Source organism: Sceloporus undulatus, chromosome 7 (genome assembly GCF_019175285.1).
Source record: "Sceloporus undulatus isolate JIND9_A2432 ecotype Alabama chromosome 7, SceUnd_v1.1, whole genome shotgun sequence".
In the NCBI taxonomy this organism is placed as follows: Eukaryota; Metazoa; Chordata; class Lepidosauria; order Squamata; family Phrynosomatidae; genus Sceloporus; species Sceloporus undulatus.
Genome location: NC_056528.1, coordinates 26384794 through 26399491, shown reverse-complemented (window position 1 = coordinate 26399491; position 14698 = coordinate 26384794). Strand labels below are relative to the sequence as shown.

At 45.1% G+C, this 14698-nt stretch overlaps 1 protein-coding gene across 2 annotated transcripts; it reads right to left on the bottom strand.

Annotated features, from left to right (window-relative positions):
- Nucleotides 1–58: 58 nt before the first annotated feature.
- On the bottom strand, nt 59–14333 carry UBXN6 (UBX domain protein 6). Of its 2 annotated transcripts, none has more exons than XM_042479721.1 (11): nt 14170–14333; nt 9442–9599; nt 9040–9101; nt 7781–7912; nt 7576–7673; nt 7081–7156; nt 6412–6496; nt 5458–5680; nt 4325–4455; nt 3340–3485; nt 59–2372 (listed from the first exon to the last, which is right to left on the bottom strand). In XM_042479721.1, exons 1-11 carry the CDS (start codon nt 14256–14258, stop codon nt 2244–2246), a joined length of 1329 nt encoding a protein of 442 aa, XP_042335655.1. In that variant the 5' UTR covers nt 14259–14333; the 3' UTR covers nt 59–2243. The 2 variants fall into 2 exon arrangements, with proteins under 2 accessions (XP_042335655.1, XP_042335654.1); XM_042479720.1 differs by lacking the exon at nt 14170–14333 and adding an exon at nt 11392–12472.
- Between the last annotated feature and the right edge of the window lie 365 nt (nt 14334–14698).

Genomic DNA, 14698 nt, shown 5'->3' with positions numbered 1-14698 from the left:
ATGGCCCAGCTTGCCGTTGGAGATGGAGTCCTGCTCCTCCAAGACACAAGACATCAAGCCCTTTCGGTAGCTAAATTTAATTTAAAATTGAGTAACAATAACTGTACAGCCTTCCTGTATTAGAACATGTTGTTTAAGAACCAAATACACACCAGCCAGGCTTATACATCAGCCTAGAGGACAACAAAGACAAGACATGATTAAAGGAGGCGTCTTCCCAAGCAACTTGCGTTCAGACATGCTTCTGTCAGGCAAAAGCTCTCCAGAGGTATTTCATAAACCTGTCAGTGATGGTTAACTTCAAGGAATACTTCCATTAAAAAGTAACCCTTTTTTTCAAGACTACCAGTCTTTATGATTTATAGAGACAAGGAGGCTTTAGTAGTCAGGGATTGTAGGAAGTGTCATCCTCTCCTGACTGTAGGGAGTCAACTATTGGTTTAATGCCTCAAACCAAACCCAAAATAAAGTGTTGATTTCTTCAACCATAACGCCATTCTAAAACTTAATAAAATCTAATCCAGTGGTTCTCAACCTTCCTAATGCTGTCACCCACAACGGATAGAGGAGCAGTGTCTCAGCTCCTAAGACCATTGGAAATACATGTTTTTCAATGGTCTTAGGCAACCCCTGTAAAAGGGTTCGACTCCCAAAGGGATTGCGACCCACAGCTTCAGAACCGCTGACCTAAACCCTAAGTTCTCTGCTCAACTAGATTAGCTTGTTGAATAAATGGAAATAAGAATTAGATATAGGCCATAGAAACGGGCATAGTATTAGTCCCCCCCCCCTTAGTGGCTATAGAAGCTGGCAGACAGAAACAATCCCCTAAATTGCTTGCCACACGATGGGACAGTGTGCTAACCATGTCTTTTCAGAAGATCCCTGGGAAGCGGGTTTCTAGCGTCTCTCAAAAGCAAAGGTAGACCTTTGCTCCTGCATCTGTACCAGACAATACAAATGGCTGGTCTATTACAATCATTAACACTAGAGTAAATTCATTTTTATCCATTATTGCACCATTGTCCTACCATGGACATGCTGCCCCACAAGCATGTTCATGAGCATTACCAAAAAGGATGGAGGTTGTACAAGTATGTCAGAGTGTCCCTCCAGTATGAGAACCAGGATTAGAGAACCTTTGCCCTGCCTGCTCTTGATGAACTACAACCCCCCTCTGCCCAGCCTCACTGGAGCTGATGGGAATTGAAGTCCAGCATCCTGTTAACAACATACACATACGTCCGCCTTTTACTGGCACACGTATTCTTGCAGAAGTTGGTATTCTCTTCCTCCCTTTGCAATGTCTAAAGCTAGTGGAGAGCAACTGGAGAAGCATCTGGCTATGTCTCAAACTGCAAACCAATGACATTATCCACGGAGGACATTAGCAAATCTCAATGCGGATGTCTTTGATTTGCATCTGGCTACAGGGACAGAGCAAGATGCTTCTCCAATTCTCTCCAAGAGGGATGGGATAGTAGGGGGAGAGACTTTCACAACACAATAGTGAGTTATAGTGATGGAACAGGAGAGCCATTGCAAGGGTCTGGCTGTGTTCCTGTAGCCAGATGCAAACCAATGTTTTATCTGCTGATCAGGAAGAAAAAGTGCCTTCTGTGGATATGGGACCATCTGGCAATACTTCCTTTAATCAGGCTAACAGCTTATTGGACTGGTTGTAATGGAGACAACTAAACTGGGAGCATCCTTGGCTCCTGGTTTAGGAGAAAGGAGTGCAAAAGTGCTTGGAAAAGCAAAAAGGAAGTGTTCCCGGCTCTGTGGGCCACCAAGCAGCAAGACTCAGGACAGCTGGGGAATGTCGCTGGCATACTTTTTGTGACACTTTGGGCAAGTAGTTAAATCTATTCAGAGAAAAAGCTTCATTTTTGAGATTACAGCCTCTGAGGGAAACCATAGACAATACCTTTTGTGTGTCCCATAAATAGAAAAAGCAGCACTTCTTAAAAATAGCCCTGTGACACACATGAAATCAGGTTGGGTCCTCGATCGGATACAGAGGAGCAAAGCAGCCTCAACTATTCTGCCCCAGGGCTGCTCTCAAGCTCTGGCTCATTGACAAACGCTCGAAAAAAGCAGGTTCTCTAGTCTTTCCCCCCATCTAGTGTTCACAAGACAAAAGAGATCACAAGACTCGCTGAGGTGGCTTCCTTTTGCTGCACGGGAGAAGTAGGCCTGACGGCCGGGGTCCAACCCGGGCTGGGCTTTGTTTGTTTTTATTTTCAGGAGAGTATCTGCACGGACGAGAGGAGATCTGCCTTCAGCACACTTCCCATGCGCTCGCCCCCAGATGCTTTGATATCCGCCATGACGTCCGCGTCCCACACAAAGGTCAGAAGCGCAGAGGGCACCTTTATAAAATGAAGCAGGAAAGAAAAACATTTAAGTGTATCTTTGAAATTTTCACTCCAAAGGCCATCAGTGGTGGGCTGATGGGCCCAATTTTTCCCTCCCCACCACACACCTCGTGCCACATAAGCTCAAATCCCTCCATTTCCCTCTGCAGGCCTTTTCAAAATGGTGACAGGAAGGGCCACATGATGATTTTGGAGAAGGACTGAAGAGGAAAATGGGTAGTTGGGGTATATAGGGTTCTGTTGTGTGTGTAAGTGCGCGTCTTCAAGATCTCTAGATTTGTACTCCAACGCTCAAATCAGTGTGCCATGCTGGCTCTCATTATTTATTTATGGTATTTATACCCCGGCCTTCAGCCCTTAAGGCTATCATGTAGTAACTATTATGTAGTTACACATTCATAACTACATCTGTGATGCAAAATCTCAGCCAGACTTTTATGTTTAGAACTGTAGATAAACCCATTTTTATGCAAGGGCTCCCTGAGACTTGAAAATGACATCAAGAATTCCTCCAGGCTAAAAAGTATATAAAGTATAAGGCTGCTTGTAATGGCTGCCAGATTAGACCCCAATATCAGGCAGTACCCTGGGCCCTTGTTATCTGCTAGGGTTTGGTTCCAAAACACCCTGTAGATATCAAAATCCATGGATGCTCAAGTCCCATTAAATACAAGGGCATGGTAAAATGGTGCCTCGTTTAGCAAAATGAAGGTTTGCTGTTTGGAATATACACATTTTTAAATTAGTTTCAAACCATGGATGCTTGAATACATGGATGGAAAATCCATGGATACAAAGGGCTGATTGTATACTAAGGGGTGAATGACGAAGTAGTACAACTTCTTGTAGGCTTTCCATAAGGCCATCTAGCTAGTCACTGTGGGATGAGACTGCCGAACTCAACCCAATTCCCTTTATTTTCACTTGCAGGAAGTCCATTTAAGGGGCACATCGCACTCACCAGCCCACATTCATTGAGCGCCATGCTCTCGTCGGTCAGTTTATGGCCTCCAGGGGCCAGCAGCTCAAAAGGCAGCCAGTTGTTCTGCAAAGTCTCCCGCACAAACTGGTAAAGCGTTGAGACGGGCTCTCGGGCGTAGAACGTCCCTGCATCCAGAACAACAATGACAACGCAGGCAAGGGTTAGCAAACCATAGCACAGTTGTTGAGAAGCGTCAAGATCTGTTAGCATCCTGGGTATTTAAAGTATAAACGGCTTTGAGAATCCCTGGCATTTAAATTTTAAATTCCTTAGCATACAGGAAATTTAAAATGTAAAGTCCTTAAAATTAGAATGTCCATGTTATTTTAAGAGTTAGCAGACTTTTTTCGGCCAAGGGTCTAAATTCCAGGGTTTTTATTTAGGCAGAGCTAAAGGCATGAGGTGAAACCAAAAGAAGGCACAAAAGGCCAAAGCAAAGAAGTGGGATTAGATTTGCACATTTTGTCACTAAGGACAAGAAGTACAACTCGCTTCTATGCAAGCCCACTAAGGAGTAAATACCAGCGTCACAGTTCACTGGCATGCAACTCACAATTCAGTTCTGTCTAGGTTATTTAACATTTCAATATCTTTAACTATCCTAGGTATTTAAAATGTGGATGGCTTTAAAAATCTGTGGTATTTATCACCCAAGATATTTCAATCTTAACTTCCTTTAAGCACTCAAGGTATTTAAAGTTTCACTTTCTTTAAGGATCCAGGGTATTTAAAAGTTAAGTGTCTTCCAGGTAATTAGGATTGCAATGTCCTTAAGTATCAGGGTGCTTCAAAATTTAAATGCCCTTTTAAGCAGCCATGGTATTAGTTTAAATGCCACTAATGAGACCTATACAGAGAAAGGGAATGTCTAAGCTTTGTCTAAGGCAGCTTCCAGCACTAAAGTGTGATGGACACACTCTGGTTCCGCTCTGAAACACAAGACCTTCACAACCTTTCCGCTCACCTTGCAGGATGTACCCGTCGGGAAAACGGACCCGCAACAGTGTGTAGTTGTACTTCCTCAGCTCCCGCTGTTCTTCTCTCTCCCGCATGGCTTTGGTCCTTAGCATGGAGGCCTTCTCAACAGCTTCTGTCCTTCAGAGGTAAAGGGTTGATGGGGACATCAATGGGACACCACCACAGACCAAATGAGGAAGGGAAAAGCAGGGGAAAAGAAGAAGAGGAAAGGTTTTGATTACATCAAATGGGACCTTTTGCAAACCAAGCAGATGGTTTTGCTCTATGATTTTACAACAGATGCCAATAGATCATGGGTCCACAGGTCAGAATTACTTACATGAGGTTGGGCAATGTGACTCCCATGGGCAGCATGTCGCCGGTGGGCCTCATTTTTGCAGCTCCCAAAGGCATTCACCTGCCCCTCCAAGGCCTCTCTAACTTGGCCATTAAAAAACTGGCATGACTTTGGGGGAGAAATGTGTCCCACACCACATAAAAGCCCCTCGCCCATGTGTGAAAGTATGTGTTAAAAATGGCCTCACTCACACAAACACCCTAGGGCTAGGGTCCAGGCTCCTGTTTCTCTCTTCAGTCCTGCTCAAAATGGCAACAGGGATACAGCACCATTTTATGAGGAACTGCAGAGGAAAATGGAGCTACCTGGGCTTGCCATTGGGTGAGTGGCCCATGGGGTGACACCCTTAAGCAAGGGGATTTAATTTAAAAATGCATAGGGAGTTCATAGGAGAGCCAGCGTGGTGTTGCAGTTTGAGTGTTGGACTATGACTCTGGAGACTGGGGTTCGAATCTTCGCTTGGTCATGTAAACGCACTGGATGATCTTGGACAAGTCACTTGTTCAGCATCAGAGGATGGCAATGGCAAACCTCCTCTGAAGAAACTTGCCACGAAATCTCCATGATCAGTTTGCCTTAGGGTCAATCATAAGCCAAAAATGACTTGAAGGCACACAAGAAGGAGAAGGGAGTATACAGGCGATATTACAAGAAGGACACAGATTTTAAAGAGAGAAGCACGCAGTGCCCCACAACAAAAGAACGGTTAAACTTGGGATCTTGCAGCTGAACCATCCCAATGCCAGGAAGGCTCTCTCTGTCACAGCCAAGAGGCCACTCACCGGAGCCTCTGCTCCCGTTTCAACTCCTCTGCTGTCAGGTTGAAGAAATCATTGGGCAGCTCAAAGTGGGAGGCCTGAGGGGAAGGCTTGAAGATCCGGCGCTGGCGGTCCAGCTGAGCCCGGACAGGTTCACCAGTCAAAAGCTTCTCCTTGTACTCCTTCAGGTCATCCAGCTTCTCCAAAGCTTCCTCTTTCAACACATAGACGTCCTCTGTGGTCTCTTCTGGAAGGGGAACAAAGTCAGCATTTTACCACTCCATCTATTGTCGTGGTTTATGCGTTAATCCATTTCATGTATTCCTTTTACTTTATGCCTGGCTGTGTGGCGGACAATATAAGCTAACACTGAGAGCTAGCATAGCACAGTGTTTGAGCATTGGACTATGACTCTGGAGACCAGGGTTTAATTCCCTGCTCAGCTATGAAACTCACTGGGTGACCCTGGGCAAGTCAGATGCTCTCAGCCTCAGGGGTTGGCAATGGCAAACCTCCTCTGAATAACTCTCACCAAGAAAACCCCAGGATAGGTTCACCTTAAGGGTGTCCATAACTCAGAAATGACTTGAAGGCATACAACACCACCACCAAAAGTACTGTTCAAACACTAAGAAGCACACCACCATATGAAAAACATTGTCTGGAATTTATAGAATCACAGAATCCTAGAAAAACTCCAAATGAGACGAAAAAAGACTGAGCTATTGACTGACTTTGGGCTGAGAAGAGAAGATGGGAGATGGATACTCTATAGTACACCTTCCCCATCTTCTAAATACTCTGAAGGCACCAGTCGCCGGCTGAATCTGCAGCCAATCTGAAATAATGCAGTTGGACGCCACTTCAAGTATCATGGCTCCATCCTATTGAATCCTGGGACTTATAGTCTGTTATGGCACCAGACCTAATTTAGAAACTGCTCAGATTGTAGCTCCTGTGTGCTACAGAATGCCTTACCTTGCCCTGGCACTGGCCGGGTAGACTTTTCAAATCCAACGGCCTCGAAAAATTTGTGTGTCCCTTCCAGGCAGTGGATCCTTTCCTAGAAGGAAGATGACAGAACAGGTTGTTGTTGTGTGCCTTCAGGGTCTTTCCAGCTTGTTGCAACCCTAAGGCAGTACTGTTATGGGGTTTTCTTGGGTAGATTTGTTCAGAGGGGATTTGCTTTTGCCTCCTTCTAATACTGAGAGAGTGTGATTTGCCCAAAGGACACCCATAGGTTTCCATGGCCGGGTGGAGATTCGAACCCTGGTCTGTCAAGATCCTTGTCCAACATTCAAACATTGCACCATTCTGACTTCCAGTCAGTTACTCTTCTCTGTTTTTGCTCCCATATATTCAGAGGTAGAGTATCTATGCATCTAGAGATTCTAATCAACTATCACTAACAGGCTTTACTCTCATGATTTTGCCTGAATCCCAAACATTCTTTCCCAACACTGAGAGCCCCCAGATCTTGTGGAATTACTGCTCCCATCATCACTGCCTACAGGCCATGCTGGCAGGGGATAATGGGAACTGGAGTACATCATCACCTGTAAGGATCAATAGTTGGGAAAACTGTTTATAAACACTGTATTCAGGGGGTGTTCCTCTTAATGGTGCCCACCCTGGAATCAGACCCACCTGGAACACTTTGTTCTGAAGCTTGATTTTCCGGTATTTCTCTTCATCTGGGTGGAGGTGGATGTTATCAAGGTACCTGCAAGGGAAGACAACACTACCTAAGACTCTTCCTCAGGCCAGAACACCTCTAAGTCCAGACATGATCATCTGAATGGAAATCTGGCCAAATCCAATGGAGACCTCTGCCTCCTGAAAAAATGGGCACATAAGACTGTGTACTGAATTTCGGCAGCTGCATATTTTGGGCAGGGATGGAGGGAAGAAATGACATGGCAAGCTTCTTTATCCCATTGGAAGAGCTTGAAAAGGTTAATTTTTTGGACTACAACTCCAGAATGCTCCAGCCAACAGGGCCACTGGTCATTCCCATGACTAGTGACCAACCCTCTTGGTTGTCTTTTCAGCAACAAGCCTTTAGCCTTAACTGACCAAGAGGAGAGTGATACAGTTAGATGAACCAGATAGCCTCTCCTATGGCTGAGACGTGATGCTTACTTTGCAATGGTCTCCACGCCGAGCTTGACCTTCTCCCGGTCTCTGTTGAAAGTGTGGATCTCCATGATGGAAGCAGCGACGGGGTCTTTGGTGGCATGCTAGGGAAAGAGAAGAGACACCCCCAACCCTGTGAGACAAGATCAGCTACTGCAATATTCCAGGCAGAGAGGAGGTCCTCTCCTGGACTTGGTGGAGGTGGATTTACCTTAAGAATGGCCTCTTTGACCTGGGCATCTCTTTTGTCTTTCCGGACAGTGACCCCAGTCAAGGGGCAGGTGAAGTAGACTCCCGAGACGGACAAGATGGATGGGTTCTCCTGAACATCAGGCATGGAACTCTGAAAGGAAGGAGAGAGAGAATTGGAGAGAAGCTGTCCATTTGGGAGATAAGGAGAAGAGAAAAATTCCATCTGTATGGTCTTTATTGTCAAATCCAACCAGAACCAATTTTGGGAACTCAGGCTTTAGTCATTAAAACTCAGTAAACCTTTATTAAGGAAGTTTAGTTCCAGTTCAGTGATATCTGTTGTCAGAATTGACCAGCAAGCATTGACATTGCCTTATTAGATTACACACAATTTCATGGTGGGCTCATTTCTATTTGTTCCAAAATTAAAACAGATTTGCCCCTCTTGTTCCCATAATGCTCCTTCTTTGTGGTTACAGCTAGTCTTTTCACAGGGACAACCCCAAACAGGCTTAAATGATGCCTGCCTCTTCTCCAGAGATATAGCTCCCCACCTGTGGCTGAGTACGCCATGTCTCTGCAATAAGCATTTCTACTGTATAACCTGTCACATAGCCTTCCCAATATTTTAAGGCAGAAAAGGTGCAGTTGCAACTCCTATGGTTTTATATTATTGGGTAAACTGCTTTCCTCATACGGTGCATTGAGATCATATGATATAGAGTGGGATATAGGTGTTGTAATAAATCTAAGATTATATAAACAAGAGTATAGTGTCCATATAAAGGGAAGTATTAATACCACTCTGTTTTGCTTTGGCCAGATGTCACCTGGATTCTTGTGTCCAGTTCTGGGCACCAGAATTTCAAAAAGGATATTGACAAGCTGGAACAGAGCCTGAGAAGGGCGATCAGAACGCTCAAAGGTTTAGAAACCACACAACTTCAGAAGCTAGGTATATTTAGCTTGGAGAAGAGAAGACTGAGAGATGATATGATAGCTGAAGGGGTGGCAAGTAGAAGACAGAGCATCTGCTTCCCTGTTTATACAATGGACTCTTGGTATCTGCTGGGGTTTGGTTCCAGGACCCTCCCACGGATACCAAAACTGTGGATGTTCAAATGCCATTAAATACAATGGCACAGTGAAATGATGTCCCTTACATGTCAAAATCATGGCATTTATATATATATTTTAAAATATTTTCAAGCTGTGCATGGTTGAATCTGCAGATAAGCAGGGTTGACCGTACTTCTTTGCTTCACACTATCTGCCTACCTTCTGCTCCACACATGCTCCCTTTTCACTGGCAGCTGCTTCAGCCTCCAGTTCTTTTTTCACTAAAAGAGGAAAGGAAAGGGGAGAGGGAGAGAAAGAACAATAATAACAATAAAGTAATATCTGCTTAGGAGAAGAGATCCAGATAGTATGGTTTGACGTCCAGGGCCTGAGTATTAAAAAATACATTCCAATCAAAACTTTTCACTGTTCTTTCCCCCATTCTGGGAAAAAGGCAGCATATAAATTATAGAAATAAAAAAATGCACATTAATTCTTGCATGCCACTGGACAACTGTAAACATTTGGCATGAAGCTAGCAAGGAATGCAATGCCCATTTGCCTAGTATCAGAGGTCCCCCTCTGCAAGGAACTTCTGAAGCAGCGAGCCTTTCCTCTTACCTTGGTTTCGGATGGCATCTTGGGATGAAAGGGCCCGAGGCTTTGGCTTCTGTTCCAGCCGGGCCAGGGCTGCTGCTGCCGCCATCTGTGCTTCATTGGTTGGTCCTTGGCGACACTTGGGAGGGTCAGGTTTGGGCTTCTCTTTGGGTGCTCTTTCCCTGTTTCAGGACACAGGGCCAAGAAAGAGATGTTTAAGGGCTGAGGACAAGCATCGAAGAGATCCAACAAATAAAACATAAGCACCAATGAGACCGGCAACCAGGACTTTATTTATTAACTATCTTCTAATCCTGCCTTTCTTTTCAGGGAACTCCAGTTGGTGTACATGCTTCTCCCCCACAGCCTACTGTATCTTCACAACAACCTTTTGAGCTGGATTAACAGAAGAACCATGTTCAAAGAACATGGATGCTCTAGCTGGAGTTCCTGCACTGGGTAGGCTTTTATGATTCTTTGTCCCACAGTCAGAGACAGAATGCTGGTCCAAAGACCAGGTCTCCGCTTAGTCGGATCCCAGCCCCAAGGGTCACTCAATGAGTGTCCCAGCTCACCTGAGACACCTGCTTCCCCTCCCCATGGCTTGGCCTAATGCTGTCTGCTTGGATGCATGACAGATAAACACGGCGAGTAAGCCATGTCAAAGACGGTCGCTTTAAACTAGAGATGAGTAATGGCAGCCTTCCAGATGTTGCTAGACTCCAAAAGACAACCTTGTTTGCTCCCATAGTTTGAAGCTCCTCTGTTAGCTGGGAGGGGGGGGGGGCACTACCTTTCACTACCTTTACCAGGGCGACAATGGCAGTCAAACATCACCAGAAGGTTCACATGTTTCCTGCCTCTCTTGTATAGTTTTCCAGGAACTGACTAGGTCTTCACAACTTCACAGATCTAAGGACTGATGTGCAACTCAGAATCATGGAGTTGGTCCGAAATTCATGAGTCATGATTTCTCTTTTACAGTATAGTTCCTTATTCCTGCAATAACATCTTGATATGTAACAGAGCCTTATGATTTACTTTTACAAACATTAAAATGTAAAACACCATAGAAATGGCTGGAAGTCAATAGAATCCCAGAGCTGGAGAAGACCCAAGGGCCATCCAGTGCAACCCCATTCTGCCATGCAGGAATACACCGTCAAAGCACTCCTAGCAAATGGCCATCCAGCTGCTGTTCAAAACCCCCAAAGAAGGGGATCCCACCACTCTCTGAGCAGGGCTGGGGAGTAGTGGTGATTTGGGGGTTACTCCTTGTCCTACTTTGGTGTAAGACATAGTTTTCTTAATGTTACTCCTACTCCTGTAAAAACCTCTTACTCCTTTATTCCTTACTCCTACACCCCAGTGCTGTCTCTGAGGCACCGTTTTAGCCCTTATTGTGAGGAAGTTGCTCCTAATGTTGAGGTGGTAATAATAATAATAATAATAATAATAATAATAATAATAATAATAATTTGTTTTAGCCTGCCTTTTCCAGTGGATCGAGGCAGGCCACAGCATAAACAATAACAGTAAAATACATATAAATATAAAACAACATTAAAGTGCCCTATCCCGACCCCTCCCTCCCAATCTTAAAACAGAATTAAACAGCCAGCCAATTTAAAACCAGATTAAGGATTAAATACAATAGCCAGGCCAACAAACTAGAGTTCCTAATGTTGAGGTGGAACCTCTTTAGTTTTAATCTGTCGCTGTATGTCCTAGTCTCTGGAGCAGCAGAAAACAAGCTTGCTCCTTCTTCATCCCTTCAAATGTTTAAACTCAGCGCTCATGTCCCTTCTTAACCTTCTTTTCTCCAGGATTAACAACTCCAACTCTTTAAGCTGTTCTTCATAGGATTTGGTGGTTTCCACACCTTTGACCATTAAACACACACACATTAAAGGAGAAGGCAAGGCTGTCCTGGACTTTCCTGCCAACCTCAAACACTCAAGTTGAGTTACCAACCTGTTCATAGAGGCAAAAATCCAAACAAGCCACAAAGTGGTACCCAGCAGCAAATACAAATTGATGTAGTGAAGGGGGTTCATGTACCAGTGGAGCGGGGAAGCAGAGCATTTAACCCATTTGGCCAACCCAAGATGGAACATGGAAGCCAATGGAGTTGGCCTGACCCCAGCCTCCTCTGCTCCCACAGTGTCACAACACACACACGCACCTAAGGCAGCATCACAAAGGGGCTTGGCAGCAGCAGAGATAAAAAGCTTGGGACCTACAGGGGTTTGGGACAAGAGATCCCAGAAACCACCATCATTATGGCTGAAGGACTATGGGAGTTGTTGTCCACAAGATTCCCACACCTGCACAACAGTTGTTGTTGTTGTTGTGGCTGCTGCTAACTTTATTTATACCCTCCCTTTCCCAAGACTGAGACTCAGAACGGCTTACGCCTTAAGAAGATTACAATGAAACGCACACAAAAAGTCACCCTTCAAACCCAATTTAACGATTGTGGATGCTAAAAACGGCAGAGGCTGACACAGAAAACATCAAATGCACACAAAAATCCATCAGTGATACTTTCATTGGCCAGCTCAAAATGCACCATAGATGTAAATCACTGATGGATTTTTGTACATGCTAACATAGTTTTTCTAAAAGTCAAACAATGCGCTGTAAAATGCTACATGCAAAGACAGTGGGACTGAGAGAGGGACCTCTCCTGTGTGGACCTCGGGATCCATGAAAGCTCATCCGGGGAGATACAGTCTGTCTGATAATCCCGGTCTGAGGTGTGTAGGGTTTCATAGGTCATATCTAGCTGTGTGAATTGTGCTGGGAAAGAGACCAGCAGCCAGTGAAGCTCTTGGAACTAAGTATAACCCTGGAAGGCTAGTCAACGCAAACAATATTGGACTGGAATCAGGGATGGGAAGTGTAGGGTGCCCCAGGCCTTGCTGAATTGCAACTCCCAGCATCCCTGGCCAGCACAAGCAATGGCCAAAATTGCTGGGAGATTCACAGCGTCTGCTCTGGTGTTCTTGCTGTTGTTACTGTTGTGTGCCTTCAAGTCAAATCCATGGATTTTGGTTATCTATGGTGAGGGCCGGGGACCAAACCCCAGTGGATACTAAGGACCCATTGTGTGTGTATAAATATATATATATATATATATATATATATAGAGAGAGAGAGAGAGAGAGAGCATAGCATAGTGGTTTGAGCAATGGACTACGACTCTGGAGACCAGGGTTTGATTCCTGCTTGGCCATGAAACCCATTGGGTAACTTTAGGCAAGTCACACTCTCTCAGCCTCAGTGGATGGCAATGACAACACCCCCAAATACAAGATAATATATAACATATAATATAATAATACTTTTATAACTATAATTTATATATATATGCACACACACATGTATACACACACATATACACATAAGATGTAGGTAAATTGTGTGTCTTGGTGTATGTGTGTATGTATGTATATGTGTGTGTGTGTGTGTGTATATATATATATGGATATTTTTCCCTATGCTTGTGTGTGCATAATACTCTCAGCCTCAGAGGAAGGGTTTGATTCCTGGCTCAGCCATGTAAACCCACTTGGTCCAGTGACACTCTCTCAGCCTCAGAGGATGGCAATGGCAAACCTCCTCTGAACAAATCTTGCCAAGAAAGCCCAGGATAAGCTAAGTTGCCATACGTTGGAAAGGGCTTGAAGGCACACAACAACATATAGATACATATATGCATGAAAATAAATATGGAACTAATATGTGTGCATACATACATATATGTATATATTATTTATGTATATAATGTGTGTGTATAGGTAGAGTGTGTGTACATGTAGGTATAGCAGGAATTGAAACCTTACTGAGGGGCCCTTGGGCAAGTCACACTCTCTCAGCCTCAAGGGAAGGCCATGGCAACCCTCCTCTGAACAAACCTTGAGATAAAAACCTCCCTTAGTATCCTCTTGGGCAAGTCACACTCTCTCAGCCTCAAGGGAAGGCCATGGCAACCCTCCTCTTAGAATCATAGAGTTGGAAGAGACCCAAAGGTCCATCCAGTCCAACCCTATTCTGCCATGCAGGAACTCTCAATCAAAGCATCCCCATTGACAGATGGCCATCCAGCCTCTGCTTAAAGACCTCTAAGGAGGGAGACTCCACTAGACTCCAAGGAAGGAGTGTATTCCACTGTCAAAGCGCCCTTACTCTCAAGAAGGTCCTCCTAATGTTGAGGTGGAATCCCTCTTCCTGTAACTTGCATCCATTGCTCCATTGGGTCCTAGTCTCTGGAGCAGCAGAAAACAAGCTTGCTCCCTCCTCAATATGACATCCCTTCAAGTATTCAAACAGGGCTATCATATCACCTCGTAACCTTCTCTTCTCCAGGCTAAACATCCCCAGCTCCCTGAGTCTTTCCTCATAGGGCTTCATGGTTTCCAGACCCTTCACCATTTTAGTCTCCCTCCTTTGGACACATGGCTCCAGTTTCTCAACGTCCTTTTTGAATTGTGTTTCCCAGAACTGGACACAGTATTCCTGACCAGAGCAGAACAGAGTGCCACTATTCCTTCCCTTGATCTAGACACTATACTTCTATTGATGCAGCCAAGGATCGCATTGGCCTCGTTAGCTGCCGCATGGCACTTGTGGCTCCTGGGACCCCTAGGTCCCTTCCACAGCTATAGGTCTCCTTAAGCCAGGTGCCCCCATCCTGTATCTTTAGCATCCCACAACACACAGCGACAGCAATGGATACAGGGAGCCGACCCTTGCTTGGGCGCCTCGCTCAGCTTCTGTCCGGGTCCCGCGCTCTTGAACTGCAAGTCGGCCTTGATCTCTTGAAAGAACTTCTTCATGGCTCCTCCGAGGTTCCCCTTTGACCCCCCGCCGCCCCCGAAACCCAAAACACAGCCCCGCCCAGCTTTCCCTTCCGAGGTCAGCCCAAAAAAACAGGAAGCGGAAGTGAAGTTGAAATAGGGCGGGGCTTAAATCCCGTCCGAACAATGACTCTTTTCTCGACGCCGTTGGCGCCATCTTGACTCAGGGCAAGGCTTCGACGCTCGGGCGGAAGTGAGGGGGAGAAACCGGAAGTAGAGGGATAATGGCGGCGCCCATTGAAAGAGAGGCCGCTCTAGGAACGTTGTGTCTTCTCTATGGTGAAAGGTCTCCTCATTGAGATATAAAGAATGAAATGGATAAAAACGACCCCAGAAATGGCTGGAAAGTGGGTTTAACAACAGCAATAAAGCCTGGGTTGGGGCTAATATATTATTTCAAGTTGGGATTTGAGTTCAGA

What these genes read in the sequence shown, in the direction of transcription:
- UBXN6 (XM_042479720.1), bottom strand. Translation starts at nt 11,534, where the DNA reads ATGTTCCATCTTGGGTTGGCCAAATGGGTTAAATGCTCTGCTTCCCCG. An exon ending in CCGGCCAGTGCCAGGGCAAG is followed by an intron (nt 5,681 to 6,411) that starts GTAAGGCATTCT and finishes TTCCCCTTCCAG; the next exon opens with AAGAGACCACAGAGGACGTC. An exon ending in AAACGGGAGCAGAGGCTCCG is followed by an intron (nt 4,456 to 5,457) that starts GTGAGTGGCCTC and finishes TTACCTCTGAAG; the next exon opens with GACAGAAGCTGTTGAGAAGG.